Raw genomic sequence first — 27,619 nt, 5'->3', positions numbered from 1 at the left:
GTAAAAAAAAATATTATATACCTAAGAACTCCAATGGTAGATAACACCATTGGAGTTGCTCTTAGTTATATCCTTATTTGGAGACAAGACAGCAAGTGTACTGTTACCTAAGTAGAGGTGCCGTTATTACTCAACTACGTACCAATTATAGATCTTTCTTTCTTTCGTAATGGTACAGTATTTAAAAAAGTATAGGCTGTGAAAAACCTTTAATTTATTGTTGGGATGGGTGAAACATGTGCTGCTGCCATTATATCGAAGAAGAAATCGAAGGAGGTAGATAGAGAGCATTTAAGAAGAGTCGTAAATTCCAATTAACAAGGTGTGGACCGTGACACAACGATATTAGCCCATATATACCCATATCTGCTCAGTCTTATGTTCATACAACTTCATAAGTTACAAGTAAAACAAGTGCAACTCCTCAAGGTTCAGACATGTGTAATCCCACCAGAGACGATGGCTCTAGCCAAAGCGACATGGTGCCTAAGGAAAAAAGACCATATTTTCAGAGATATTGGTCGTGGGCTGATGTAGCAAGAGCGGTAACCGTCGTGACGGTGCACTTTTTGTGTCTCCTGGCGCCATTTAACTACAAGTGGGAAGCATTACGGTTCGGTCTAATTCTCGTCGCAGTGACTAACCTGCTCATCACATTCTCGTATCATAGGAACTTGGCTCATCGGAGCTTTAAGCTCCCAAAATGGCTTGAGTATCCTATCGCTTACGCTGCTGTTTTCGCTCTTCAGGTCAAACCCTGGTTAAATATTTATATATTCTTTTGTCAACCAAACTCGGTTTATGGATTTTTTTTTGCATCAACTCGGTTTATTGATTAGTGAATCTAACTAATGAGTATCATAATATATGTTAATTGTTTTTTTTGAGGTATGATTAGAGAAATTTGTTTTTGAATATTTCCAGGGTGATCCATTGGATTGGGTGAGCATACATAGGTTCCATCACCAGTTCACTGATTCGGACCGTGACCCACATAGCCCTAAGGAAGGATTTTTGTTCAGCCATGTCATGTGGATATTTGACACCCATTATATAAAATATAAGGTAACGTATACGTATATCTCATATCTTCTTCATGCTCATAGTACTGTATATGACTTAATTATGATGCTTTTTTGTAACAATGCAAACTAATGTAACAGTGTGGTGGACGTAACAACGTGATGGACTTGAAGCAGCAATGGTTCTATAGGTTTCTACGAATGACAATTGGCTTCCACGTCTTAATGTTTTGGACCGTCCTCTATCTCTACGGTGGTTTGCCTTACCTTACATGCGGCGGGGTACGTAATCTTTTTCTTTAACTTATGTATGAAACGTCTTTGTATACCTATTTGTTCTTGATATAACAATTAGTTACGAAACTGGTGATATTTGATGACAGGGCGTTGGAGGTGTGCTAGGGTACCACGTGACATGGCTCGTTAACTCGGCATGCCATATTTGGGGTTCGAGGTCATGGAAGACTAAAGACACATCTCGTAACGTGTGGTAATATATAATATAAGAATTCTATATATTAATTCAACTATTTAAATTCTCGTTATAGGAACATCAAATCGGATAACTTCCAGAAATTGATCTTAAAAAGATCAAACAAGTATTTTTTTTTTTAATTACGTGAATAATATTATGACATCTTGTTTACTATTAAAACACTGTTTGGGTATCTTGATGAAGGTGGCTAAGCATATTTACGATGGGAGAGAGTTGGCACAACAACCACCATGCGTTTGAGCCATCGGCGAGGCAAGGGTTGGAGTGGTGGCAGATAGATATCACTTGGTACCTCATTCGACTATTTGAGGTTCTCGGATTAGCCACCGATGTGAAATTGCCTTCGGAATTTCAAAAACAGAAACTGGCTCTCGTTCGTTGATGTTTTATTTAAAAACTTTGTATTATTCGCATGATGCACTAATGAGAAGTTTATGTATAAACCAATCTATGTTATAAGTTCTATAGTAAAAACGACTTACATAAGTTTGCAACTATGGTTATTTGTTATCTTTTCCAAAATCATTTCAATGTATTCCAATATAAATGCATGTTTTACGTATTCTGTCTTATAGTAGACTTAGTTTTGCTTGATCAAGTATATTCTAATTGAATCATTAGTTTAATGTTTGTTTTAAATAAATACTAGATTTTGACCCGGCCTTAAAAGGGCGGGTATATTTTTTGTTTTACATTTAAAAAAAAAAAATTTCTATATTTATGATTTTTAGTAGGGTTAGACAAAAAATCTGAACCCAAAGAACCGAACCCGATCCAAAAAGTAGTACCGAACCCAAACCGAAATTAATTAAATATCTTAATAAGTTCAAAATTTTGGTATTTAGAGAACCAAAACCAAACCCGATCCGAACCGAAGTATTTCGGATACCCGAATGTATCCTAAATAGATTTATATACCTAAATATATTAATCAATTTTGGATTTAATGTATACTAAAAACATCTAAAATATATAAGATACTTTTAAGTTGTCCAAAATACTTGAAATATATACAATTAGTCAAAAGTAAATGTTTAAAATAGCTAAAGTATTCTCAAAACATCAAAAATATTAACATATCTATTGTTTCTTTACCCAAATATTCAAATCGAACCAATTTATATGTTATGTTTAGGTATTTTGACATATACTATTTAAATCTAAATGCATTATATTGTTTTGTTTATAGATTTTGAGAAATTTGAAGCATATAATGAATTTTAAAGTTTTTAAAATAATTTAAATGGGTTATCCGAACTCGAATCGAACCCCCAAAGATCCGAACCGAAATTTAGAAATACCCGAATGAGGATGAAATCTTTGAACCCAAAAATCGGAAACCCGAATAGACCCGAACCGAACCCGAATAGACCTGAAATCTTTAAATGGATACCCAAACGCCCACCCCTAATTTTTAGTCATATATTTGTTTTTCTTTGTATAATATTTTTCTTAAATGACTAATAAGATATTTTAATTTATTCTATTAAAATAGTTAGGCTACATTTAGATTTTGACCTGCTCTTTCAAAAAGCAGGTGTATTTTTGTTTTAATTTTCTTAGAAATTTAATTTCTATATTTTTATTTTTTTGTAATCATATTTGTGTTTAATATTAATTTAGTTTAATTTAATTTTTGGTAACTATATTAAATATGTCAAATTACGTAATTATACACTTGTACCGTATGCATTTAAAAATTATTTTAAACTTTATTCTTGAAGTTTGCAACATATTATATTTTTTTATTAGTTACCTAACATTATTAGTCAATAATATTCGTCACCAAAAATAGTGATTCAGAATCGACTCGAAAATCAAAGTCTCATATTTTATTAGACATGACATATATACTTGAATGGTTCTTAAAGTGTGATATCCAAAACCCAATATCAAATCCAATCTACACCGAAAACCAATTTTTTTTTTATATTTGTATTTTTAGTTCTATTTATGTTTATCTTTGTATAATATTTTTCTTATGATGTTATGATGTTATTTTAATAGAATGAATTGCTCTATTCTCGTATAGTTACCCAGGTTTCCTCTAATTTGAGTAATAGAATAGCCGTTTGATATAAAAAAAATAGATTAGATTCTGATCCGTCCTTCCAAAAATTGGATATATTTTCTGTATATAAAATATATAATCATTAAATTCTTTAGTTGTTTTGATAATTCAGGTATGTGGATATATTTTGTATGTTTAAATTATATATAATCATAAATTCTTTTATGGGTCTGATAATTTAGGTAAGTCTACGTCCGATAATTCAGGTAAAATGGCACATTGTTGAATCAAACATGATTAATATGTGTAGTGATTTTCTTAAAAAGCATAACTGCCGCTATCTCTAACGATTCTTATAGAAGTGGGTCTTGATAATTAAGGAAATAAAGTAGTTTGTATTACTAAAAATGTATTGGATCACACTAATATCAGTTGGTCATACAGGAAAATTAATAGAATAGATTTGCATCTTAAATCTAAGAGCAAGTGGTTTTAAATACATAATCAAAACACAAGTACACAAAATTCAGTTTTATATACAGAGACATGTATTATTAGTAGTATTTATCAAGTTCCTAAAATGCGTGATTTGCCTTACGGACTCACTCACGTGCGTCCTTCTGTTTCCCTATCATCGAGATATCGTTTTGGGGGTCTTTAGACGTATGTGATTTAAATTATCAATCAACCCGATTATTTATAGAGTATTTGCACCCAAAATATCAGATTAATAATCACACAGTACACATTTCTCTGTTCAGAGAAATAAAAATGACTATATATTGATACTATCCAATATACACTGTAACAAATGGTTAGTGTATGCTGGGCTGATGTAGAAATTTATCCAAAAGGCACTACATGTGACGGATAACATCATAATTAATGCGTTTCTATAATGATTTCATATGCGTAGATATTAAGTTCAGGATCGATTAGTTTATATAAGCCATTGTCAGTACGTATTTATATGATACATTATCTATATATAAGAAATGGCGTTGGCCATTGGGTTTTTCAAAGTTAAATCCTCATTTGTAGACGACCCATTTACTGTTAGCTGGTAGGTAGAGTCCGTCGAGATGAATTAATACTAATACTCAATATACACAGAGTCTCATTAGTCTCAACAACATGATATATGGTGCATCGAAGAAGAGGGTGTCAAAATAATTTGAATGCTATTAGGATCTGTGAAAACATGTGGTGCCATGCCAGGATACTGAAGATGGAAATGGAAGAAGAAAAAAAAAGAGAGATATAGATATAGCAAGGGTTGTTTTTTTTTTTTGAACACCATAGAAAGGGTAGTTAAAAAGAGTAAGCAATGCATTTAACATTGTGGTCCAAGACCCAACAGCATTAACTGCTTTTTCAAAAAAAAAACAGCATTAACTCTATAAGCTGCTCACTCAAGATGAATGCGACTCATATAACTCTCAAACAAATACAATACACAGATTGTCTGATGTGTAAGTTTTTGGTTTAAAAAACTAGATGGATATACAGTATGTACTCATCTTATAAGTTTCAGAGACCAACGAGATGTTGGTGTAGTGGTAAAAAAATGTCTAGTAGCTACTCCTCCATCTAAGTTATTTCTTTCTGGAAAAAACTATTTACATTGTTTGAATTTCTGATAGAGGTTAAAAATCACTTTATCTTAACAAAAAGAAAATAAACCTAACAGAAAAATTTTAATGGTTTTGAAGAAAATTAATTGAGGGTACTTTGTCATAAATTATCAATCAACCTCAAATTCAATACGTTTTTTTTATAAAAATAGGTTCCAGAAGAAGTTGACAGTGAATTAATATATACCTCTGTGTAATGTATGTCATTGTTGGCTTTTTGTACCTTATTCCTGCATCTCTACATAGACCAACTCTTTTATTTTCTTGTTTTTTTTTTGAAAATGACAACTCTTTTCTTTAAATCAAGAAAAAAAGTATCATTTGTTTTTTACTATGTACGTACATCGTACAAATATAAACCTCAATAACAAATTACTTGAAAAAATAATGGTTGGTCAGTTATTATTATATCCCAAAACTGTCAAAAGCTGAGAATAATAATCATCTGATAAATTTTGACAGTAGTATTACAACAATACGACAGCTTCAACTATATGCTTTGAAATCATGGAAGAGATTTATTTATAGTACGACATAACATTCAAGACCAAGCGTTGGCTTCGATCCAGTTGAATGCAATAGGTCCCAAGAACGCGTCTGGAATCCCGAATGAAGTCACGAGTGCAAGCGCGTGAGGTCTAAGCTCTCTGCAGAGCTTAGAAACTTCTCTTCTCACATCTCCATCATTGTCCCTTGAGAGGTAACCATATCTCAAGAACGACGGATCTTCTTCCATGCAGATCAATGCGTACATTGATCTTACAAGACCCACCGCATCCTATCATCAAAATACATGGAGCTAGTCAATTTCGTTTGGTTCCTCTCTTAGTCTTCACGTACCCTATACAAATAAATGTCATGACTAAAAGAACTATTGTGCTTAGAGCAGTGAAACAGTTGTTTTCTCTCACATTGTCTAATAATACATTATGTTTTGAGCAGTGAAAACTATGCTTCAGCCTATAAATATTTATAAATTAATTTTTCATAAATTTTTTTTTTTTTTTTTTTTGTCACGAAATAACTTCTTCCATTCATTTAATTAAACCGGTGGGGGAATAAACTCACCAACCACCTCTTGTTCAAACACATTTAAAGCGTTCTTCGCTAATACATCCGCCTCAGCGTTTTTTAAACGGGAAATCCAAATAAACACAGCGATCTCAAAGTCTTTCGCCATTGATAAGATATCCTCCACTATGCCATAGAGATCCAGTGACGGCCTTTTTCCATTGATCGCTTTAATCAACTGCGCCGAATCCGATTCAAAACGCACTTCTTTCAGCCCCATGGCCCTACAGGTGTCGATGGCCTCTCTCAGAGCTAATCCTTCGGCTATCAGCGAGGAGGGGATAAAGCCTACTCCCCTTGCATCTTCCTTACTCTGTCCTTACTCTGTTCTGAGCTTTTGCATAAATTTCTTTTAAATAATTTAGTGGTCATTCCATCTATCTATAATAGATATTTTAAATAATTAGAGCAAGGCAAATGTTTGATCCGGCTATGTTGCTTTGGCTAATATTAATGACCATGCTTACCTTAATGGAGCCGGCAGGCAGTTTGGCTTCAGCATTCAAAACGGCTTGTAGGATTGCTTTTTCTGCGAAAGCTTTACTTAGATCTTCAGAAAGTTGATGACTCTGAAAGCATAGAGAACCATTAGTATATGACAAACTCAACCAAAGGTTACGTGACCAGAAATGCTAACCAAAAGGAAGGAGAACTCTCTGCTTTGTCCTCTCCCTTGAAGCTCTTCAACTTCAGAAGTATATCGTTCTAGAAGATCTCTCTCTCTTACGGAGAATATATTTTTCTGCTAGGGACAAAATACAAGTGATGTTTGATAAAAAAAAAGTTGAATTCCTCTTGATAAAATGATTAGAGGAATATGAGTTATTATGACCTGGAACTGGCTGCATCTGAGGATTGAAGATGTGAGTTGAGTAGGCATTACAGGAAGAGGACTGTTCATGTGCACTAATCCTAATCCTTTGAATGGTTTATTCCTCTTCTTACATGATACATACTCAGCAAAAAGGGCCTTGCTCACCTAAGTTCCACATAAGAAACAATATATAAGTCACATTGTATAGTCGAAACAAAAAAAAAATGCAGCATCGGTCATGTTCCTTAGCCTACCTGCTGCATCAGAACATTATTGTCACCTTCAAATGTAGTCTGCACATCATAGTCTCCTTTTAAATGACCAACTCGATTCTCTGTTTTCAAACCTTGCCCTCCACAAGCTTCACGACATTCCTTGAAAAAGAACCAAGCAAAAGAAATATAACATCAGTATCCCCCATAGGAGCTTTCTCACAAAAATTTTTAGTTAAACACCTGAAGCGTTCGCATATTGTGCCAGGTGAGAACAGCTTTGAGTCCCATTGAGACAACATGAATCTCTTTGTTGGTCTCAGGTGTCCTCTTCACGTACATCATCTTCATGTCATTTGCAGCAAAGTTCATAGCATATCTACGGTACATAAGATTCAGTTAGATATAATACTCTTCCAAGAGGGGATAACATAGTAGTCATAAAGATCCTTACGTCTTTGCAAGGAGTGGTAAAAGTCGTCTTTGATGGCTCGGATAATCAAGAAGGAGCACTTCAGGACCATTGGCTACAGCAGAGAAGGCTCTTCTCGATAGTGAGTACCTTATAGCAACAGCTAATCCTACCTGCCATAGTAAGAATCTTAGTAATTAAGTATAGTCAAGTTGATTCTCACAGAAGACAAAGACTGCTGAAACATGTACCTTTGCAGAGTAAATTGCACATGAAGCAATGGTGACACGACCAGAGGTCAAAGGGGCCAAGAATGCTCCAAATCTCTGAAATAAAATTTGAAAACATTGCCACTGCAACTCCACGAAACAGTATTAGTAATATTTATCCTAACCATGGTTTTAGCAGCTACCTGATCAGGATTTTCAATAGCGCTAACATACTGTCCATCAGACGAAACATCAGCAACAGAGTTCAATAGATTCTCTCTTGGGATTCGAAGATTGTCAAACCTACAATCACATTTCAATCTTCAATGAAGGATTAAAATAAGATATATACAGTTGAATAACACTGAGCTGTGTGTAGTGCTTACCATATCCGACCATTGTCAACACCGTTTAAACCAATCTTGTGGCCACAGTCAGCAATGCGGATGTTGGGACATATGTTGCCATCTTGATCTCTGATTTGGGCTATAAAGACATGAATCCCCTGGTTGGTTCCTTTTATTTCAAGCTGTGAAATCACAATTGCATGGCTTGCATGCTACACAACCAAAATGCATCATAATACACAACTCAGTATATGTCAAAATCAATGGAAAAAGAAGAGTTAAAGCACTTACTATAGCTGCCTCACCGATCCAATACTTTTGAGCAGATTCACAAGGAGTGTTTATTACAAACTCCTCAGTTCTTGGGTCATAAGTAGCCACTGTTTCAATTCCCTTCACCTGAAAAACATTAAATCAAAAGATCATCAAGTCAGATAGTTGTCACATGTGCAAAAATGACACTAGAACTCTTACATTACTTCCATGGCCTAACTCTGTCATTGCAAAGCAGCCCTTGACAAGATAATCTTCAGTGTCTTTCAACCACTTGTCATGGTGTCGCTTTGTCCCAAAGAACTTAATAGCATTACCCCTGATTAGGACAATATAGAATAGGAATATTTAGAAAAATCAAGAACGAATATAAATGTTAACTATATATGTTTTGTTTTAACATACCACAACAAGAAGTGAACACCGAGTTTGGCGTTGAGGGAGTAATCATACATCCCGCAGACCTCGTACAGAGCAAACTTCTTGAGCTCAGCTTCTGGACCTGTCTCCGTTAGCCATCCTTGAAAGACACCTTTCTCCAGCAAGTACAAGATCCGCTTCATGCTGATCTCACGCTGCTGCTCCATCGTGTCATTGTAATCAGGCGACACGAACACCTTGCCTCCTCCTCCTCTTTCCTTCCTGTTGAACAGATCGCTCTGTATGATGATCCCATAAAGCCAATCTCGGTCTTCCAAGTTGTGTCCGTCGAGGAGTTTTCTCATCTCCTTGACTTGGAAGCCATAGCTCTCGTTGACCTCCGGTGGAGTGTACTGCAAGCAAACCTCGCGCGTGAGGGAGATTTTAGACGACGGAGAACGTGACATGAGTATGTGATTAGCTAAAACATGTGCTCGCCGGAGTGCGCGATTTTCCGACATTTCTAGGGGTTCCGACGAGATCAGGTCTCACTTCCACTACGTTCCCGAGGATGAGGGAGTGAGAGAGTTAGTTGAAATATATTACTGAGTGTTGGCTTCTAAGTAAAGATTCCTTTCGTGGGTCACAAGAAAACTCATCTCTTGTTTTGATCCCTTTCCCGAACCATCTGCTGAGATACTGTATTTATTCTACTCTAATTACGCGATTAAATAGGATCATGTCCCATTTTAACATGACCATTGCTTGGTTTCTTGGGAGATACATATTACTTAGTAGTATTACATACTCCTTAAATTTTATTACCAAGAGCATACACCAGCGTAAGAAAATAAAAGAGAATTGGTCAAAGAAAATTAGGCAGAAGTTATGGGTATTAGCCCAATAAAGTCAATACAAGAGAATACAATCTGAACCAAGAGTAATGAAGATGCAGAATTAATGGGTCTTATCCCATGAATTTGTCAAACTCAGATTTGGGATACTGTTAGTCAAGAGAGATTAAATTACGTTCAGTTTGATTTAGAATATATATCATCAAATATGCTTAGCGTTCAACCACATTTTTCCGGTGCTAATCAGATTGATCTGCTGACATGGGTTTGTATTTCCTCCATTAACTCTGCGATTGTTATTCTTGAAAATAGATTGCTATAAGTGTATTGATATCGTTACTGTAACCTCATTGTGTCTTTGTTAAAAGTCTTTGAAAAAAATGCTAGCTTTGTTTATGTATTCAATAGATACCAAGCAATCACAAGTGCTTACTACAGACTGCATGAAATAGATAGGCATCACAATGACGTCGTAATCTTAATTGTGTATGTATTAATGTTTGGACTAACTAACCAGATTTTAAGTAGGGTCTTGCTACGCTGCGTATTTAAATGATCCAAATATATAAAGAAAATTGGTCTAAGAAATGGCTTTCGGCCGTTAGGGCTTTACTAGTTAATTCCTCATTTGGAGACAATCTAATTTAAGAGTTGGCTGGTAAGTAGAGATGCCGTAATTTACTCAAGTACGGACCAATTATTTATCTTGATCTCTTTAATAATGATAAATTATAAAGGTATAGGCTATAAAAAACCTTGTTTAGGTGTTGGAATGAGTGAAAACATGTGTGATGGCTGATGCTAGATGCTACTATGATAGTAAAAGATACAAATTTAAAAATGTAGTTAGAGAGCATTTAAGAAGAGTCGTGAATTCCATTTAACAACATTAGTCCATATATACCCCCATATATCTTCTCAAACTTATGTCATACACAACTCATAAGTTACAACTAAAACAAGTGCAACTCCTCTAGGGTTTGTCTTTGTCATGTGTAATCCCACTAGAGAAGATGGCTCTAGCGAAAACTTTATGGTGCGTAAGGAAAAAAGAGCCTACTTTCAGAGATATTGGACGACGGCTGATATAGCAAGAGCTGCAACCGTCGCGACTGTGCACTTTTGGTGTCTCCTGGCGCCATTTAACTACAAATGGGAAGCATTACGGTTCGGTCTTATTCTTGCCGCAGTGACTAACCTGCTCATCACATTCTCGTACCATAGGAACTTATCTCATGGGAGCTTTAAACTCCCAAAATGGCTAGAATATCCTTTTGCTTACGCTGCTGTTTTCGCTCTTCAGGTCAAAACCCTATTTATTGTTTATATTTTTACTGTCAACCAAAACCGATTTATTGATAAGTGAATCTAGCTAACTAATATCATGATATGTATATATCAAATTCTTGTTTTTATTTGAAGTATGATTAGAGAAAGAATATTTAATATTTCCAGGGTGATCCATTGGATTGGGTGAGCATACATAGGTTCCACCACCAATTCAGTGATTCAGACCGCGACCCACATAGCCCTAGGGAAGGACTTTTGTTCAGCCATATCATGTGGATATTTGACACCCTTTATATAAAAGATAAGGTAACGTGTATTTTTTTCATACTATGACATGTTATTGTTTTTTTTTGGAAGTGTTTATGTTATTGTTTGTAACAATGCAAACTAATGTAACAGTGTGGTGGACGTAACAACGTGATGGACTTGAAGAAACAATGGTTCTATAGGTTTCTACGAAAGACAATTGGTCTCCAAGTCTTAATGTATTGGACCGTTCTCTATCTCTACGGTGGTTTACCTTACCTTACATGCGGAGGGGTAATCTTTTTGTTTATTTTTTTCTTTGCAGAATAATATATATGAAACGTACGTAGAGTATGCATGAAACATCTTCATATAACTATTTTTTTTGGGTACGAATACAATAATAAAAAGTTGGTACGAACCTTGATGTTGTTTGATGACAGGGCGTTGGGGGTGTACTAGGGTACCACGTGACATGGCTCGTAGCCTCGGTAGGCCATACTTGGGGTTCAAGGCCGTGGAAGACTAACGACACATCTCATAACGTTTGGTAATATATATCCTCGCAACCATATTTAAATATTTGTATACAATCAAAGCACTGTTTGAGTATCTTGTGAATATAATGAAGGTGGCTAAGCTTAGTTACGATGGGAGATAGTTGGCACAACAACCACCATGCGTTTCAGTCATCGGCAAGGCAAGGACTTGAATGGTGGCAGATAGATATCACTTGGTACCTCATTCGACTATTTGAGGTTCTTGGATTAGCCACCGATGTGAAGTTGCCTTCGGAATCTCAGAAACAGAAGTTGTTGGCTCTCGCTCGTTGATGTTTTTTTTTAATTTTAGTTAACCATAATCTTATAAGATTTGAACTATCGCATGAGGCAGTAGTCAGAAACTTATTTTAAAAAGTGATCTAGTCTATAAGTTCTATAGTAACAACGACTAGAGAGTTCATATAAGTTCAAGATTATGGTTATTTGTTTCTCTTTTCCAAAATAAATGAATGTTTTACGTCACCTGTCTTGTAGTAGACTTGAATGTCTTTGATCAAATGTTCTTAAATCATTAGTTTAATAGTGTGTTTACAATGAATATTTGCATCTTACTAGTCTCCAAGCTCTCCAATATATATATGAATGATCATCGATCTAAAAGAGCAAGTCATTTTGAGAAAATATAATTGATAATAAAAGTACAAAAAATTCAGTGTTATATATATGAAGGAGAGTGCATAGATTTTAAGTTTTAAATAAAACTTTATTCCATACATGACGTGGACCGGTTTGACAAAAGATATGACGTGGACCGGTTTGACAAAAGATTAAACCGTGGATATACATATCACATACCCCTTTTATTACCAAGAGCATTCAACAACATGAGCTTCTAAAAATATTAAAGAACACATAAGAGACGTGGATTATTATTGGAAGAGTTTACTTGAAGTAACTAAACTGAAGACCAAGCGTTGGCTTCGACCCAGTTGAATGCAATCGGACCCAAGAACGCGTCAGGAATCCCGAATGAAGTGACAAGTGCAAGCGCGTGTGGTCTAAGCTCTCCGCAGAGCTTAGAAACCTCTCTCCTCACATCTCCAACGTTGTCCCTCGAGAGGTAGCCGTATCTCAAGAACGATGGATCTTCTTCAATGCTGATCAAAGCGTACATTGATCTTACAAGACCCAACACATCCTATATCATCAGAACACATGGTGCTAGTTAGTTTAGTTTAGTTTAGTTCCTCTGATAGTACGAGTAGTCAACATAACAGCTCCATAAAGAACAGAACTATTGTGATTAGAGAAGTAAAGCTATGATCTAGAAAACTAAGAGAGTTGGTTTTCCTCTTACCTTACTTCATTTTAGAGTTAAAAATAGAATAATGAACAAAATATTAAATGCATTGCTCTATTTTATGGAGTAAATCAATTTTTACTCTATTTATGGAGTAAAGAGTGGAACATCAACATAGAGTAGGGTTAGAGTATTAGTTACTCTATAAACTCTAAGATGCTCTAAGGTGTTCTAGGCCAGCAGAATATGTACAGCCTGTGACCCCAAGCTAGTAAAGCAACCAAGATTCAACTAAATACGGTTCAAGAAAAAAAAAACCATTTACCTTCAATGAGCCAGTAGGTAGTTTGGCCTCAGCATCCAAAACAGTTTGCAGTATTGCTTTCTCTGTGAAAGCTTTACCTAAGTCTTCAGCAAGTTCATGATTCTGCAACCATGGATGTAAAACGCCATTAGCGAACTAGTGCCTAATTTTGGAGAAGGGGAAAGTTATGTGAGAAGAAATGCTCTTACCACGAGGAAAGAGGACTCTCGGCTCTCTCCCCTTCCTTGAAGCTGCGCAACTTCAGAAGTGAATCTTTCTAGAAGATCTCGCTCTCTTAAGCAGAACACATTTTTCTGACAAGGGTAAAATAGGAGAGATGTTTAGCTAAGAAGTCGAATTTGTCTTAAATAAGTGAGAAACAACACTATGAGTAGGCAAATAAACCTGAAACTGGCTGCATCTGAGGGTAGAAGATGAGAGCTGAGTTGGCAACACAGGACGAGCACTGTTCATGTGCTCTAATCTCAATCCTTTGAAAGGTTTGTTTCTCTTCTTACAAGACACATATTCAGCAAACAGAGCTTTGCTCACCTAAGTTCCACATAAGAATCAATAAGTCACATTGTATAGTCGAAACAAGAGAACATGTTTCACAACTATGTGCCCTTAGCATACCTGCTGCATCAATACATTATTGTCACCCTCAAAGGTTGTCTGCACATCAAATTCACCTTTCAATTGACCAACTAGATTTTCTGTTTTCACACCTTGACCTCCAACAGCTTCACGGCATTCCTTAGAAAATACAAATAAAAAAATCCCTTAAATAGTGTGGCTAATAGACATAGGAGGGTTTCTCACATAAATATGGGTTTGGTTATATTTGGTTCTAACCTGAAGGGTTCGCATATTGTGCCAGGTGAGAACAGCTTTGAGTCCACTTGAAACAACATGGATGGCTTTGTTGGTTTCAGGTGTCCTCTTCACGTAAATCATCTTCAAGTCATTTGCAGCAAAACTCATAGCATATCTGTTATAGAAAACAGTCAGTATGGTTACCCTAAGTTATTTATAAATAGTCACAATTCATAAAAGATCCGTACGTCTTTGCTAGGAGAGGTAGCAGTCTCCTTTGATGGCTTGGATAATCCAGAAGGAGCACTTCAGGACCATTAGCTTTAACAGAGAAGGCTCTTCTCGAAAGTGAGTACCTTAAAGCAATAGCTAATCCGACCTGCCATATTTAAAAAAAAAAATCTTAAATCAGTTACATTTATTCCTGAAATAGTTTATTTCATTTACTGAGATGTGTGTACCTTTGCAGAGTAAATTGCACTGGATGCAATTGTGACTCGGCCAGAGGTCAAAGGGGCCATGAATGCTCCAAATCTCTGATCAGGATCTTTAATTGCGCTAACATACTCTCCATCAGGCGAAACATCAGCAACTGAGTTCAATAGATTCTCTCTTGGAATTCGAAGATTGTCAAACCTGTGTGTTCATAGTGCAATCTTCCATGAATAAACAACAACAACCTTAGTATTAAGGTATAAATTACAGAACAATGAGTTGTGTGTGGAGTACCAGATTCGGCCATTGTCAACACCGTTTAATCCAATTTTGTGTCCGCAGTCGGCAATACGGATGTTAGGACAGATGTTGCCATCTTCATCCCTAATTTGCGCGATAAAGGCATGAACTCCCTGGTTGGTTCCGTTGATATCAAGCTGTGAAAAGACTATTGTATGTGTTGCATGCTGAAACAACCAAAAAGTAATACAAAGTCAGTATATGTATGATATATAAACCAGATGGAGAAACTAAATGACATATACTTACTTTAGCTGCACCACCGATCCAATACTTCTGAGCAGATTCACAAGGAGTGTTTATCACAAACTCACCAGTTCTTGGGTCATATGTAGTCACTGTTTCAATTCCCCTCACCTGAAAAAAAAAAAAAATCAATATACCCCTGGAAGATCACCAAGAGACATATACATGGTTTGCAACTTGTATATCCCTTACATTGCTTCCATGGCCTAACTCAGTCATTGCAAAACAGCCCTTGACGACATAGTCTTCTGTGTTCTTCAGCCACTTCTCGTGGTGACGCTTTGTTCCAAAGAACTTCACAGCATTACCCCTTAAGTATCACACAAAAATTAAAAACTTATTAAAATTTACATATAGATCTCATCAAAAGATTATCTTTTCAATAATCTATATATCATCAACCAACGCACAAACGAAATCAATGTTCATATGAATAATGCAAACATTAAGTTGTTGAAATTTTTGAATGGGTTTGAACTAAAAGGCAAAACCATAATACTTCAATCAATTGATTCTTTCTTAGAATTCTTTATACTGAAACTAGAAATTAGGTATATATGTGTATAAACATGTAACTTGAAACCAATGTTATAAAAATCGTTCTACACGGCAAATCAGAACTAACATTTCTGAACAATTAAACGTTACAAAAATCGGTCTAGACGCCTTTCTAATCAATAATTAACTATAGCAATTACCGCCGTTGAAAATATATAACTTGAAATATACCACAAGAAGAAATGAACACCGAGCTTGATGGAGAGGGAATGATCATAGATCCCGCAGACCTCGAGCAGAGCCAGCTTCCTGAGCTCAGCCTCGGGACCCGAATCCGTCAACCACCCTCTGTAAACCCCTTTCTCAAGCAAGTACCAGATCCGCCTCATGGTGATCTCCCGCTGCTGCTCCATCGTCTGATTGTAATCGGGAGACACGAACAGCTTCCCTCCTCTCTCTTTCCGGTTGAACAGATTGCTCTGCATCATCAGGCCGTAGAGCCAGTCCCGATCCTCCGTGTTGTGCCCGTCGAGGAGTCTCCTCATCTCCTTGGCGTCGAATCCGCCGAAGCTCTCGCTGAGCTCCGGAGGGGAGTACTGGAGACATACCTCGCGCGCGAGGGAGAGGTTCGATGGAAGAGGAGGAGGTGATCGGAGGATGTGGTTTGCGAGGATATGTGCTCGCTGGAGCGCGCGATTTTCCGACATTGATGAGGGAGGATTTGTTGTGATTAGGTGATTACTTACCAATTTCGATTGTTTAGTTTTAAAGACACGGTCTTGTCTGAAGGAAGAAGAAGAAGAAGAAAGAAGTTGTTAACGATAAGTTAACTATTTTTTTGTGGACCCCACAAATCCGTCTCCTTGGGAACTACGAATTGTGATCGCGCGATAAGGTGGTTTGACTCTTTGCAAATTCCTCTGATTCAGTCTCAGCCGTTGGATCATCTTTCCTCAGCGCTATTTATTCGGCCCATCGTCGTGGATCGAAAATAAACCAAGAAAAAACTCATCTGATATTCCGACATTTGGTTTTAGTTATTTCCCATACCGGTCGGTCTATATAAATTCATATAATAAAGACTTTATTGGTCCCGCCGCAAGCATTATTAATCAAGCACGTCATTGATTAGTTTCATAAACACAATTATGTAGTTAGTTTTATATCAAAGTTCAATTCCATACTACATGTTATGCCTTTATATTAAAGTTCAACTATTCTTCTAATAATAAAAAAATAAATAAGTACTTCTTACCAGAGCCGGCTTAACATATTTGGTAAAGGTGCATTTGCATATATAGATTAAGGTCCGAATTTCAAATTTAATGAAATATAACTAGAGAAAAAGATATTATGTCAGCACATTGCACAAAGTCCGCTAATTATTTCAGCCAGACCTACTTCTTATCACATACATAATCTGACTGTCCACACATTTTCATTCAAACTAACGAAAATAGTAACAACTTTATCGAAATTATAGTTTCACATAATAATAATAACTAATACTCCATCAAAAATCAAATACTATACATCAAAAAGATCCTTCTAATTTGTTAAACAGAAAGATCATTTTCTTTGTTAGTACATTTTTAAGACAAAAAAGCGTTGACGAGAGCCTTAGGTCAAACCATATGAGTGGTTGAACCGAGCAGTTCCGGTATAAAGTAAACCAACCTATTGAATGTGTCCGGTTAGTTTTAAAACCACGTAAAACCCCAAAACACAAGAGAAGCGTGTTCTACCTTGAGGAGATTCCTTCCTCATCGTTCTCAAATCTGTGAACGACGCATTGGATTGATGATTATCAGTTGTTCGGCTTAGAGTATCGTGATTTTACCAGCCAGTTTGATCAGATTTCGGAACCTCAAGTCATTGTCTACTCATTTGGCTTTCTCCAAATCTCGCCGTCCAGTTGTTCGATGATATTCCCCTGTGAAGGAAAATATCGATCCTTATAGCTGCCTCATAATTCGAACGATTGTATGTTCCAGGTTTTGATTTTTTAAGATGTCAAGTTGATGACTTTACTGTCAAATCAGATCTCTGGTGCTACGTAATGGCATTTCGCTTGACTCATTTGCGGAAACCTCTTGCTTACACTCTCTCCCGCATCCCCTTTTCCCGGCAAGTCTCTTCCTTTGAAGCTGTCGAGAAGGCTATCAAATGCGCCGTCGAAACAAAGGAGTATCTCCAGATCCCTCATCTCGTTGTCTCTCTCAAAGAGCCTTACCAGAACTCAAAGCTCTTCTCTTTCCTCTCCGCTTTTCATCACCATCACAGAATCCGAGTCATCGACGAAATCCTCCAGAGCTTTGTGCCCGTGAGACCTCGTTCTCTGCCCAAGATTGTCTACTCTAGCCTCCTCACTTACTGCCTTCAGAGCTCGGATCCGCTTCCTTTGTCTTTCGCGATCCTACAGCGTACTCTTCGTTCTGGCTGTCTTCCTAATACTCAGACTTATCTTCTTCTGTCTGATGCTTGGCTTGAACGGAGGCGAGGGTCTCAGTCTGTTGGAGATATTCTTGGTGAGATGAAACTGATTGGGTATAGTCCTGATACTGGGACGTGCAACTACTTAGTGTCGTCGCTCTGTGCTGTTGATAAGTTGGATGAGGCGGTTAAAGTTGTGGAGGAAATGGGTGGAGCTGGTTGTATTCCTGATGTGGAGAGTTACGGTGCGGTGATTAACTCAATGTGTTTGGCTAGAAAGACTAGCGATGTGGTGAAGATTGTCAAGGAGATGGTGAGCAAAGCTGGGATATCTCCACGGAAAGGGATGCTGACAAAGGTGGCAGCAGCTTTGAGAGCCAACAGGGAAATCTGGAAAGCCATTGAGATGATTGAGTTTGTAGAGAGCAGAGATTACCCTGTGGAGTTTGAGACTTATGAGGTGTTAGTCGAGGGTTGCTTGGAGGTTAGGGAATACGTTTTGGCAGGGAAGATGGTGATGAGAATGACTGATAAAGGGTTCATACCGTATATCAAGGTTAGGCAAAAAGTGGTCGAGCGTCTGATTAGCATTGGTGAATGGAAGCTTGCTTGTACTGTTAGACAAAGGCTTGCGGAACTGAAGTCTTAGGTACTTCATGTACTCATCCGATTGGTGTTAAAATTTTGTAAGAGTAGCTATTGTTACGATACTGGTTTGAAAGTAAAACTCATACAGAACTTGGGAATATTTTGTTGTTTCTTGTAACACAGATTTTGTTTAATAGCAGTGATCCGTTTGTCTCATATATTGTATGTATCTGCAAGCTCCTGAAAGCTGTTGTGGAGTATCTGTAGTGTCAAGTGAGCGTATAACAGTGTGAAAAGATTGTGATCGCATCATTATATTTACTTAGATCATTGGAAACTGATGATGAAGTTGTTTGGCGGACTTATGTCGTCTCTTTGTTTTCCTCGTAAGGATTATAGCTTTTATTTTATGTTTCGAGATTTATTTTGTCCATGAGACCATGTTTTGTTCAATATCACTAAACTCAATTCTAAGCTTATTGTTACAAGGAGCTGGTTCTCAAACAGGATGCTTCTAGGAGAGAGTATCAATGGTTCAAGCGAATCTCGTGTGCTTAACTGAGCAGGTATTATATCCAGACTAGACACATCTTATCTTTGGAATCCTGTAAACAGCACCCTGGTTCTCAATTATCTCTAGTACTTCATTTCACATTGGTAATTATTTTAGCTGCGCTATTGCAGATTGTCATATAGAGACAATTTTCATGTTAATTCTCTGTTAACGAAAAAGAAAAGGCTCTCTTAATCTTCTGGAGTTCGTGGACTCACTGCAAGGGATAGCTCGCCAGCATAGCAATACCACATTTACCCCTCTCTTTACGATAACCACGTTCCATCCGTATGTAGCCTTCTTCACCCCAACCAGTTCCCCATGTATTCTTCACGATCCAGTACTTTTGACCGTCTTCTTCTCCATATCCAACAACAGTCACTGCATGGTTGAGACTTGACCCACAGTAACCTGTGAAAATACCAGAAGAGTAGAACTGAAAGATAAACCCATCAGCGTCGATTCCAACTGACACTGGTTGTTGAGCAGCAGCGACTTGTAGGCTCTCCTCGTTCGGTGCTACCTTTTGGTATCCTGTAATTGTAACGATCTTATTTTTGGATTTTTCTTGGTCGCAGCCGGTACCATCTGTGGCTGTGTATGGGTAGTCGTCCAAGGCGACGAGTCCACCATTAGCTATAAGGTATTCATAGGCTGTTTCCATTAATCCACCGCTGCATCCTTTGTTGTAACTGCCGGTATCACAATCTATGAGTTGTTGTTCGGAGAGAGTTACTAAATTCCCTGTGTTTATCTTGTTGATTCCTTCAATAGCTGAAACTGTGGCGAAAGCCCAGCAGCCTCCTGTACAAAATGCAATCAGATCTTGACAGTTGTGTTATGAATGTTTGCAAATAGAATGGAATTGTAAGAGCATAATTTCATACCGCATTTTCCTTGATCTCTAATAGGAGTCACAGCACCTTCTTTCCTCCAGTCCACAGCGGCCGGCACATTGCCTGATGGTTCACAAGCCCGCACATAGTCGCTGTTTAACCTCAAGGAAGAGGTGTTCAACCCGAGAAAATTGGCCTTAAATTCAGAGTTGGTCATGTCAGCAAATCTGTTTTCCGCTAAGTTAAAGGACAAGTGGAGGGAGTTGACATAGTCAATCCACTGGAGATTAGACTGGTATATCCCAAACCTAAACATCCACTCATCCTTTTCTCCATATGATTTTCCGTGGTATTGAAGCCATTCTCCGAACTGCTTCTTCATCAGGGTGTTGTGTGGGTTGTACACAGAAGAATTGGCGGAACACAGCCTTGAAGGTATCAGCACAAAGCAAATCAAAACGACAAGGGTCAGGTTAGCATTTCTTAGTACATTCAACATCTTTCTCTGTTTTAAGTTGGAGTTTTGAAAATGAGTTTGGTTTCTAGTATATAAGCCTCAGTCCCGTGGCTGCTCTCTTTGTCACAGGTTTAGCGTTTTGTTGCAGTTCCAATGAATCAAGTTTCCTTCTCTCACACCCCTGATATTATGCAGAGATACGTAGGCTAAGGGTTTGTCATAGAATTTTTTTGGTCTAGTTACGGTACAAAGTTGCATCGTCTTTTTTTTTGGATACAACCTATAATTTTTTTCATTCATCTTACGGATACGTTTTCTATTCTGGAATCATGAGAGATCTAGTAGCTCAGCTAAAATAAAAGTGAGAGCACATGAATTATCTTCTTCGTTTTTTCAAGAAAAATCTGATATTAAAAAGCTCGACTGATGTATGTTTATGTTATTCATGTATAGGCCTGTTCTGTTTCTCTAGAGGATATACTTTCCCATGGAAACTGAAATTTTCTCTTCTTTACATTTTGCAGGACGCTCCTGGAGCACTGGTACACTATGTGGTTGACAATTCATGGCCTCTTCTTTTGTCATTTCTCTGGATAAAATACAAATTTTGACCCAAGTGGGTTCAACTTCTTGAGCTTTGGGAAAACATGCTATGGAAAATGTTTTGACCCCCCAAGTCGGAGATTTGAGGCTGCCATGTTATTTAACGTTGAAGAAGTTACCGTCGGCGTCCAGGTACTTGATACTTGTTGTAGCACTTTAGTAAATCTTTACCAATATATTCCTAGTTAGTTTCACTCTTAGTTTTCTTTGATTGCATGTGGTTGAAGATACTGAGAATATGTGGTTGGAATCATGTTCATAACAGTGCCTCTTGAATACCTCCTTAGGTTCTGGAAAACTATTGCGTACCAGTAAGATTTGATGGTGAATTCTGTTTTTTTCCTTTTTTCAGATGAGTCTGTCGCAACTTACCTTGAGAAATGCAGTTTCAGGTTCCAAACCATTGATGAGAGTACACATCTTCAAGAATGATGCATGGTAGAGAGCACAGACGCAAACGACATTAGGCCCTGTTTTGGTTAAACCGAATCAGGTTAGAGAGATATGATATAATTTTCCTTTAATTAATTTAATGTCTATGTAACTAACAGTACATGATATAAACGTTGACTAACCGTCATCATCATCAATTTTATACTTTGAAAGTTGCCTAACTCTTTTGATTTTATCCTTTAAACTGCAACATACGTACACTTAACAAAGACTTAAATTAAATCGGCACACTATATATGTGAAGGGCCATGCATTAAGGACCAACTCCTTTCACACAAAGGAGCAATGTTACCATCCAAAAAAAGCAGGGGAAAAAACTAACTAAAGGCAAGCATGTTGGGAGGGATAGCCAGGAGGTGGAAGGTGCTAAGTGGCCAAAAAAAATGGAAAGGCCTCCTTGATCCACTTGACTCAGATCTTCGTCGCTACCTCATTCACTACGGCGAGATGGCTCAGGTTGGTTACGACGCCTTTAACTGGGACCGTAAGTCCTTATACGCCGGTGATTGTTATTACTCCAAGAGCCAAATCTTTGCTCGAACTGGCTACCTTAAAGCCAACCCTTTCAGGTACTTCCCACAGAATCCTAAACGTTTTCATCTTTGTTTAGACCAATGTGAAACGCAAACACAAGGATGGTTGATTTGATTGTTGAAACGCCTTTAACTCAGGTACAATGTGACCAAGTACATCTACGCAACAGCTTCTTTAAACCTACCAATCTGTTTCATCGTCAAGTCTTTGTCAAAGGAAGCATCGCGCGTGCAGACTAACTGGATCGGTTACGTAGCCGTCGCTACAGACGAGGGCAAGGCGCTGTTAGGGAGAAGAGACATCGTTGTAGCTTGGAGAGGAACTCTTCAGCCATATGAATGGGCTAACGACTTCGACTTTCCACTTGAGTCGGGTGTCAAAGTGTTCCCTGTAACCAACCCAAAGGTCGTGCCTCGTATTGGAAGTGGCTGGCTCGATGTCTACACCTCTTCTGATGCTAAGTCGCCTTATGACACTACTAGCGCACGAGAACAGGTCTTCTATAAGCCCATCACAGCAACCCTTCTTCCACTTCTCGTCCTTTATCCTAATGGCACTGTGTCTTGTGTCTTGGTTTCAGGTACAAGGAGAGCTCAAGAGACTGCTAGAAGTTTACAAGAACGAAGAAGTGAGCATCACTTTCACAGGCCATAGCTTGGGCGGAGTGATGTCAACTCTAGCAGCAGCAGATCTTGTCAACGGCAAGAAACACATGATCAGTGCAGGTCTTGAGAGAAAACAAGTTCCCATCACAGTTTTTGCGTACGGGTGTCCTCGAATTGGGGACCAAGACTTCGTAAACACCGTCGACTCGCTCAAACAACTTAACATCCTAAGAGTAGTCAATGTTCCGGATGTCGCACCACATTATCCACTCTTGATGTATGCAGAAGTAGGGCAGGAGCTCCAGATCAATACATTGAACTCGACTTACCTCAAACGGTCTCTAAACTTCAGGAACTACCATAACCTGGAGATATACCTGCACGGCTTGGCAGGGATGCAAGACAAAGCCGGGCTGTTTAAGCTGGTGATTGGTCGGGATATTTCATTGGTCAACAAAGGGTTAGATGCTCTGAAAGACGAGTTCTTAGTGCCCAGTACCTGGAGGTGTCTTGCAAACAAAGGGATGATTCAAATGGATGATGGCACATGGCAGCTGGATGTCCACAGGAAAGATCATGATGATGAGTGATGACCCCTCAAACTAGTAAGCGGCTATACGAGTTTTTAGTTGCAAAAACTTATAAAATGTTCTAACATTTATTTTAAAGTTGATGACTTCAAAATCACAAACGAAAATTGTTATGCTGCATAGTGTATATTGTTTCTTGTGGTAATTTTCACTAACATGTCCAGTTTTAACGTGTGCACTCTTACATTACATCGAATCAGAAAGATAGTTTGGAAGCAAGGAGAAAACAAATTGTCACATACTCACAAGCTTATAAATGAGTCATCAACAATCTGTTGTAGCGTGGTGATTTTTGCTGATTCAAAGCCCTAACTAAAACAAACATGAACTAGTCAACCAAACTAAACTACTCAAGACCAGAGAGGCAAAGATATACAGACGTTCTGAAACAGACCAACCCTCCTACCCAGGCCAACCCTCCTACGGTTATATCTAAAAGTAGAGACAGCCACACCATACTAACAATTCTGAAAACAAAAATCAAGAATAGATTCTTTTTGCTCTAAAAGTCATATCATTATAATACAATCTTTTCTTCCCGAAAACCCAACTACTAGGCTCTGTAATTTCTGCCTCTAGTCTAGCCTGTACGTCACATCATCCTTGAGCTCCCCCAAATGCTCTTCTTCAATCTCTACCTTCCCATCTTCTTAAGCGCCCTGTTTCGCCGTTCGTAAAAGTTAAACTGTCAGATTTGGTTATATGTTCAGAAACCTTCAGGTATAAATTCATAAGTAACCAAACATTATGAACTAATTACACCCAATATGGACCAGATGTGAGCAAGACCAATCACATACGAAAAATGTTAGAACCATGTCAAAACAGAGACAAGGAATATGGCGTTGAAAAAGATTCTATTAACACATGTGTTATTCAGCAAACAGTCAACAAAAGCTTGTTATTAACGATGGATGATAGAGATGGATTTTTAGATGACCTTGCATTTTTGTCAACACCAAATTTAATGTCCAGTCTCTAAGTCTGATCTGATCCAGATGACGAAGAGCTATCGCTGTCCGAATCTGCAGACCAAACACAGAGGGGGTTGTTAAGTCACAAAAATCACAACAGCACCAAAGGTAATACGTTAGTTAGATAATTCAGAGAAAAGCATGTACCACTAGAAGAGCTGGAACTACTGGAAGAGCTGCTTGAACTACTTGATCTGCTTGTCTCATTATTTTGCTTCTCCACTTGAGAAGGTAATGGTGTAGGGAGTGTTTTTTTAGCTGATAAGAAAAAAGTAGAAAGAACTATAATCCCAAATAGTTCACACCAAACAAAGGGAAGTGGTACACAAAATGGCTGGCTCTGTAAAATACCTGTGTTGCCACCCTCCCTAGAAAACTCACGTGCCACTGGTGCTGGAGCCTGCAATAAAGGAAAATATATATGAAGATGAGCATAAAAATTAAATTAAAAAGGACAAACAAGTGGAATTCTCAGGCGATGTACAAACTACCATCTGTTGTTGGCCGTTCCTCTCGGCCTCTGCTCTAGCTTGATTAGCTAGCTCAGCTTTTCTCTTTTTCTTGCTCAAACCCTTTTTGTAGTTGATTACAAATCTGTCCAACTCCCACAGGGTCTCCGGATCTACACTATCTATATCGACTTCAATTTCTTCATCCCGTAGCTTCACAGCAGTGTTCCTCTTGTTCACGATTTGCACAATCGCATCTAGTTTGTCTGGAGGCAAATTCTGCAAATGGCCACTAAGCTTCTGCTTCTCTTCATACGTCATATCTCTTTTATTTGGTTCGTTTGCCTTTGGCTTCTTCAGAGCAGGTGTCCTTCCAGAAGGTGTTGTACTGGTCGGTGTTCTGCCAGGCGTTGTTGTTGGTTTTGGATGATGACTACTCCAGTCTGCTCTATCGATTGTATTCCTCACATTAATAGGTGGTGGTGGCATCGTAGGACCCAGTCTAGGCCTCATTGTAGAAGCTGGAAGATTCATCTCATAACTAGTGACAAATCTCGTTTCACGGTTATAGTCTGCCTCTATGACAGCCCATCTCTCCTCAAACATCTGTAATAGCACTTGCGCCATGATATGGACATCTTGTCCCGGTGGATTGTAAGTCATGGCATTGTGGAAAGTAAGTCTAACATCCTCTGCAAATTCTCTTGGTGACTTGTACACATTTCTTGTTAATGCAGACTTGACAGTTCCCAAATCCATAGGGTGCTCGATAATGGTAAAGTAATCATGCAAACCTAGAGCCTTCACATCTACAGGAGCATTGAACACCCAACCATGCTTATGCTTCATCAGCCTTTCAAGTAGAGCACTGCAATTCTTGAAAACTTTAGAGCCTGCACCAAAACGATAACCGACCTCCCCTCCGTGCTTCTTTGCACTTGATTTAGATTTCTTGTTAATCTCCGTGGGTGGCAACTTGTCACCAAGTAAAAACTCTGAAGTTCTATAAAACTGATTTGCCTTGGGTGTTCTTTTCTCTTTCTCCAAATGCTCATTGAATCCCTGAGTATTCTCCAACAATGATATACTTAGTTGAGGCCTTGGTGTTCTGATGACCTCACGAGGAAGTCCAGCTGACGCAAAACCTGAGAGAATCCTTCCTCCTCCGTTAGCAATACCAGTGTTAGCCAAAGGACGAGAGTCGTTATATGCACCAATCTCGCCCTCTTTATCCTCTATCTTCTTTACCAGACCTCTGACCACGTTAAGCTGATCTTCGAGCTTCTTCCTAATCTCCTCTTTCTGTTGCTTAGATTTGGAGGCTACATGTATCTTTATGCGTCCATCTAGGTCCTCCTCCATTGGCATGCTTTCACCGGCAGAATCAGAGGTAAGCCCTACTGGCTGTTGAGCATCAGGGGCATCTCTTTCCGGAAGGTTTCCAGGATGAGCTTCTTTTAATCTATCTACCACGTGGACATGCTGTTCAGAAGACACTTCAATGAGATTCTTGTCAACAACCACAGTGTTGATATCTTCCACGGATAGGGTTTGAGAAGGTGCTTCAATAGCCTTCTTGTCAACAACCACGGTAGTAACATCTTCTCCTTGTGCACGGCTTTCAGGAGGTTCCTTTATAGAGTTCTCATCAACAACCACTGTATTGACATCGTCTTGAGTTCTGTGGCTTTGAGAGGGTACTTCCACAGACTTCTCGCCTACAATAGTGTTCCCATCATCCTCAACCAAAGGAACTTGTACAGATTGAATAACGCTCTTATCAGTAGCGGCCAAACTGACATCATCATCATCATCATCATTATGAGGTTCAGCTTGAGAAAAGGCTTCCACTAGAGGCTTATCAATCAATTTTTCAGGGTTTTCAGAAGGTGCTTCCGTTGAGTCTTTAGCAGCCTGGGACTTGGTATCATCAAGAGCAGCTATAGGATCCGCAGACTCTCGAGCTAGTAGAGTTTCAGGGGGCTTCGCATGATTGTTTGCTTTCTCGTTTTCATCGGTGGCAAAGGCAAAGAAAGGTGACTGTTTCCTCTGACCTTTACCCTTCCTCGTATAAACCCTAATGCTCTGCTTCTCTCTTCCTCCATCGGTTTCTTCTCTGTTAACAGGCTCAGAAGCCATACATGTACTTTAAAAAAAGACCCTAAATTTGACGCCTTTCTTCACTTCTCTAGCTTAAAATCTAGCAGACACCTCACGAATCAGAAGGACCAATATCATCCACCTTGAGAAACCCTAATTTTCAAGACGGAACCTTTCGTTCGATCGGTTCAGAGAAATTGGAGTTGCAGACTTTGAGACTGCAAAAGTCCCGAGAAATTGGAGTTGCAGAGATGAATTCGACGCAACGAGTAGATTGCAGAGTGAAATAAGAATCCCCCAACGGTGACAATTAGGTCATTCGAGTCTCTGAGATCGACACAAACCTTGGGGAGAAGGAGAGAGCTTGTGAGTGAAGAGACGAAGGGAGAAGAAGAAGGTATGTGAGAGGAAAATTGATTGAGCTTAAAGAGGTAAATCGGAGAAAGCTTACTTGCGATTTTGGGAGAGAGAGAGAAGGCGCCGCAGAGACAAGAACAACAAACAAACCAGCGTTGAGATTTGATTTTTTTCTTACCCGACCCGGAAGCTTTTTTAGGGTTGGGCCGATATCAAATCAGTTTGACCAAAAACCATCTTTAAAGCCCCTCTCTATATATAAATAGATAAACTTATTAAAAAAAAAGAGGGAACACGATTATATATCTTCTTGATATTTTTTCTTCTAAAATTATGCTTTAAAATAGGTTCTTAATATTCCAATTAACATTTTCATTTATGAATAAAATAGATATTCAAATTGTGATATTTTTTGCCGTCAGTTTTAAATAGTA

The 27,619-nt window shown here is 38.2% G+C and overlaps 8 protein-coding genes across 9 annotated transcripts; 4 read left to right on the top strand and 4 right to left on the bottom strand.

Moving 5' to 3' along the window:
• The first annotated feature begins 112 nt into the window (after positions 1-112).
• Positions 113-2,078, top strand: LOC130509467 (delta-9 desaturase-like 5 protein). The gene is made up of 5 exons (XM_057005496.1): positions 113-749; positions 925-1,065; positions 1,164-1,304; positions 1,406-1,512; positions 1,702-2,078. The coding sequence occupies exons 1-5, from the start codon at positions 438-440 to the stop codon at positions 1,898-1,900; spliced, it is 900 nt and encodes a 299-aa protein (XP_056861476.1). The 5' UTR covers positions 113-437; the 3' UTR covers positions 1,901-2,078.
• A 3,518-nt stretch (positions 2,079-5,596) lies between these two features.
• On the bottom strand, positions 5,597-9,383 carry LOC108813035 (putative acyl-coenzyme A oxidase 3.2, peroxisomal). The gene is made up of 13 exons (XM_056989180.1): positions 8,907-9,383; positions 8,697-8,820; positions 8,520-8,621; positions 8,268-8,440; positions 8,085-8,184; positions 7,924-7,998; positions 7,715-7,845; positions 7,504-7,639; positions 7,303-7,422; positions 7,067-7,213; positions 6,872-6,976; positions 6,702-6,803; positions 5,597-5,941 (listed from the first exon to the last, which is right to left on the bottom strand). The coding sequence occupies exons 1-13, from the start codon at positions 9,380-9,382 to the stop codon at positions 5,705-5,707; spliced, it is 2,028 nt and encodes a 675-aa protein (XP_056845160.1). The 5' UTR covers position 9,383; the 3' UTR covers positions 5,597-5,704.
• Positions 9,384-10,669: 1,286 nt separating this feature from the next.
• LOC130497701 (delta-9 desaturase-like 4 protein) lies at positions 10,670-12,263 on the top strand. The gene is made up of 5 exons (XM_056990735.1): positions 10,670-11,018; positions 11,171-11,311; positions 11,405-11,545; positions 11,695-11,801; positions 11,883-12,263. The coding sequence occupies exons 1-5, from the start codon at positions 10,707-10,709 to the stop codon at positions 12,082-12,084; spliced, it is 903 nt and encodes a 300-aa protein (XP_056846715.1). The 5' UTR covers positions 10,670-10,706; the 3' UTR covers positions 12,085-12,263.
• Positions 12,264-12,494: 231 nt separating this feature from the next.
• Positions 12,495-16,662, bottom strand: LOC130509466 (acyl-coenzyme A oxidase 3, peroxisomal). The gene is made up of 12 exons (XM_057005491.1): positions 15,885-16,662; positions 15,348-15,465; positions 15,159-15,266; positions 14,904-15,076; positions 14,636-14,810; positions 14,423-14,553; positions 14,214-14,349; positions 13,995-14,114; positions 13,764-13,910; positions 13,568-13,672; positions 13,380-13,481; positions 12,495-12,952 (listed from the first exon to the last, which is right to left on the bottom strand). The coding sequence occupies exons 1-12, from the start codon at positions 16,358-16,360 to the stop codon at positions 12,710-12,712; spliced, it is 2,034 nt and encodes a 677-aa protein (XP_056861471.1). The 5' UTR covers positions 16,361-16,662; the 3' UTR covers positions 12,495-12,709.
• Positions 16,663-17,346: 684 nt separating this feature from the next.
• On the top strand, positions 17,347-18,934 carry LOC108807854 (pentatricopeptide repeat-containing protein At1g06270). The gene has a single exon (XM_018580096.2). It carries the CDS (start codon positions 17,713-17,715, stop codon positions 18,733-18,735), a length of 1,023 nt encoding a protein of 340 aa, XP_018435598.1. The 5' UTR covers positions 17,347-17,712; the 3' UTR covers positions 18,736-18,934.
• A 291-nt stretch (positions 18,935-19,225) lies between these two features.
• Positions 19,226-20,600, bottom strand: LOC108807846 (ervatamin-B-like). The gene is made up of 2 exons (XM_018580091.2): positions 20,115-20,600; positions 19,226-20,031 (listed from the first exon to the last, which is right to left on the bottom strand). The coding sequence occupies exons 1-2, from the start codon at positions 20,560-20,562 to the stop codon at positions 19,442-19,444; spliced, it is 1,038 nt and encodes a 345-aa protein (XP_018435593.1). The 5' UTR covers positions 20,563-20,600; the 3' UTR covers positions 19,226-19,441.
• A 494-nt stretch (positions 20,601-21,094) lies between these two features.
• LOC108807835 (phospholipase A1-IIalpha) lies at positions 21,095-23,477 on the top strand. Its single transcript, XM_057005481.1, has 6 exons — positions 21,095-21,255; positions 21,351-21,434; positions 21,510-21,616; positions 21,821-22,145; positions 22,248-22,605; positions 22,691-23,477. Exons 4-6 carry the CDS (start codon positions 21,910-21,912, stop codon positions 23,303-23,305), a joined length of 1,209 nt encoding a protein of 402 aa, XP_056861461.1. The 5' UTR covers positions 21,095-21,255; positions 21,351-21,434; positions 21,510-21,616; positions 21,821-21,909; the 3' UTR covers positions 23,306-23,477.
• A 48-nt stretch (positions 23,478-23,525) lies between these two features.
• LOC108807816 (transcription factor GTE4) lies at positions 23,526-27,406 on the bottom strand. Of its 2 annotated transcripts, XM_057005478.1 has the most exons (6): positions 27,280-27,406; positions 24,771-27,172; positions 24,631-24,679; positions 24,427-24,537; positions 24,246-24,330; positions 23,526-23,964 (listed from the first exon to the last, which is right to left on the bottom strand). In XM_057005478.1, the coding sequence occupies exons 2-5, from the start codon at positions 26,865-26,867 to the stop codon at positions 24,284-24,286; spliced, it is 2,304 nt and encodes a 767-aa protein (XP_056861458.1). In that variant the 5' UTR covers positions 26,868-27,172; positions 27,280-27,406; the 3' UTR covers positions 23,526-23,964; positions 24,246-24,283. The 2 variants fall into 2 exon arrangements, with proteins under 2 accessions (XP_056861458.1, XP_018435562.1); XM_018580060.2 differs by having other exon boundaries at positions 23,526-23,990; positions 24,771-27,354.
• Positions 27,407-27,619: the final 213 nt, after the last annotated feature.

The sequence above is a fragment of the Raphanus sativus genome, chromosome 1 (assembly GCF_000801105.2).
Source record: "Raphanus sativus cultivar WK10039 chromosome 1, ASM80110v3, whole genome shotgun sequence".
Taxonomy (NCBI): domain Eukaryota; kingdom Viridiplantae; phylum Streptophyta; class Magnoliopsida; order Brassicales; family Brassicaceae; genus Raphanus; species Raphanus sativus.
Note: the sequence above shows the minus strand (reverse complement) of the source record. Positions and strands in the feature narration are given on the sequence as shown.

Bases quoted from the DNA above. Each gene is read 5' to 3' on its own strand.
- LOC130509467 (XM_057005496.1), top strand. From the start codon at position 438: ATGTGTAATCCCACCAGAGACGATGGCTCTAGCCAAAGCGACATGGTG. The intron at 750-924 runs GTCAAACCCTGG...GAATATTTCCAG, and splicing joins CTGCTGTTTTCGCTCTTCAG to GGTGATCCATTGGATTGGGT. The intron at 1,066-1,163 runs GTAACGTATACG...CTAATGTAACAG, and splicing joins CCCATTATATAAAATATAAG to TGTGGTGGACGTAACAACGT.
- LOC108813035 (XM_056989180.1), bottom strand. From the start codon at position 9,382: ATGTCGGAAAATCGCGCACTCCGGCGAGCACATGTTTTAGCTAATCAC. The intron at 7,846-7,923 runs GTACATGTTTCA...TTACTATGGCAG, and splicing joins GTGCAATTTACTCTGCAAAG to GTAGGATTAGCTGTTGCTAT. The intron at 7,640-7,714 runs GTAAGGATCTTT...TATGTACCGTAG, and splicing joins TTACCACTCCTTGCAAAGAC to ATATGCTATGAACTTTGCTG.
- LOC130497701 (XM_056990735.1), top strand. From the start codon at position 10,707: ATGTGTAATCCCACTAGAGAAGATGGCTCTAGCGAAAACTTTATGGTG. The intron at 11,312-11,404 runs GTAACGTGTATT...CTAATGTAACAG, and splicing joins CCCTTTATATAAAAGATAAG to TGTGGTGGACGTAACAACGT. The intron at 11,802-11,882 runs GTAATATATATC...AATATAATGAAG, and splicing joins GACACATCTCATAACGTTTG to GTGGCTAAGCTTAGTTACGA.
- LOC130509466 (XM_057005491.1), bottom strand. From the start codon at position 16,360: ATGTCGGAAAATCGCGCGCTCCAGCGAGCACATATCCTCGCAAACCAC. The intron at 15,466-15,884 runs GTATATTTCAAG...GTGATACTTAAG, and splicing joins GGTGTTCATTTCTTCTTGTG to GGGTAATGCTGTGAAGTTCT. The intron at 14,554-14,635 runs GTACACACATCT...TAAATATGGCAG, and splicing joins GTGCAATTTACTCTGCAAAG to GTCGGATTAGCTATTGCTTT.
- LOC108807854 (XM_018580096.2), top strand. From the start codon at position 17,713: ATGGCATTTCGCTTGACTCATTTGCGGAAACCTCTTGCTTACACTCTC.
- LOC108807846 (XM_018580091.2), bottom strand. From the start codon at position 20,562: ATGTTGAATGTACTAAGAAATGCTAACCTGACCCTTGTCGTTTTGATT. The intron at 20,032-20,114 runs GTATGAAATTAT...CATTTTGTACAG, and splicing joins TAGAGATCAAGGAAAATGCG to GAGGCTGCTGGGCTTTCGCC.
- LOC108807835 (XM_057005481.1), top strand. From the start codon at position 21,910: ATGTTGGGAGGGATAGCCAGGAGGTGGAAGGTGCTAAGTGGCCAAAAA. The intron at 22,146-22,247 runs GTACTTCCCACA...CCTTTAACTCAG, and splicing joins CTTAAAGCCAACCCTTTCAG to GTACAATGTGACCAAGTACA. The intron at 22,606-22,690 runs GTCTTCTATAAG...TCTTGGTTTCAG, and splicing joins CTACTAGCGCACGAGAACAG to GTACAAGGAGAGCTCAAGAG.
- LOC108807816 (XM_057005478.1), bottom strand. From the start codon at position 26,867: ATGGCTTCTGAGCCTGTTAACAGAGAAGAAACCGATGGAGGAAGAGAG. The intron at 24,680-24,770 runs GTAGTTTGTACA...CCTTTATTGCAG, and splicing joins GGAACGGCCAACAACAGATG to GCTCCAGCACCAGTGGCACG. The intron at 24,538-24,630 runs GTATTTTACAGA...TTTTCTTATCAG, and splicing joins TAGGGAGGGTGGCAACACAG to CTAAAAAAACACTCCCTACA.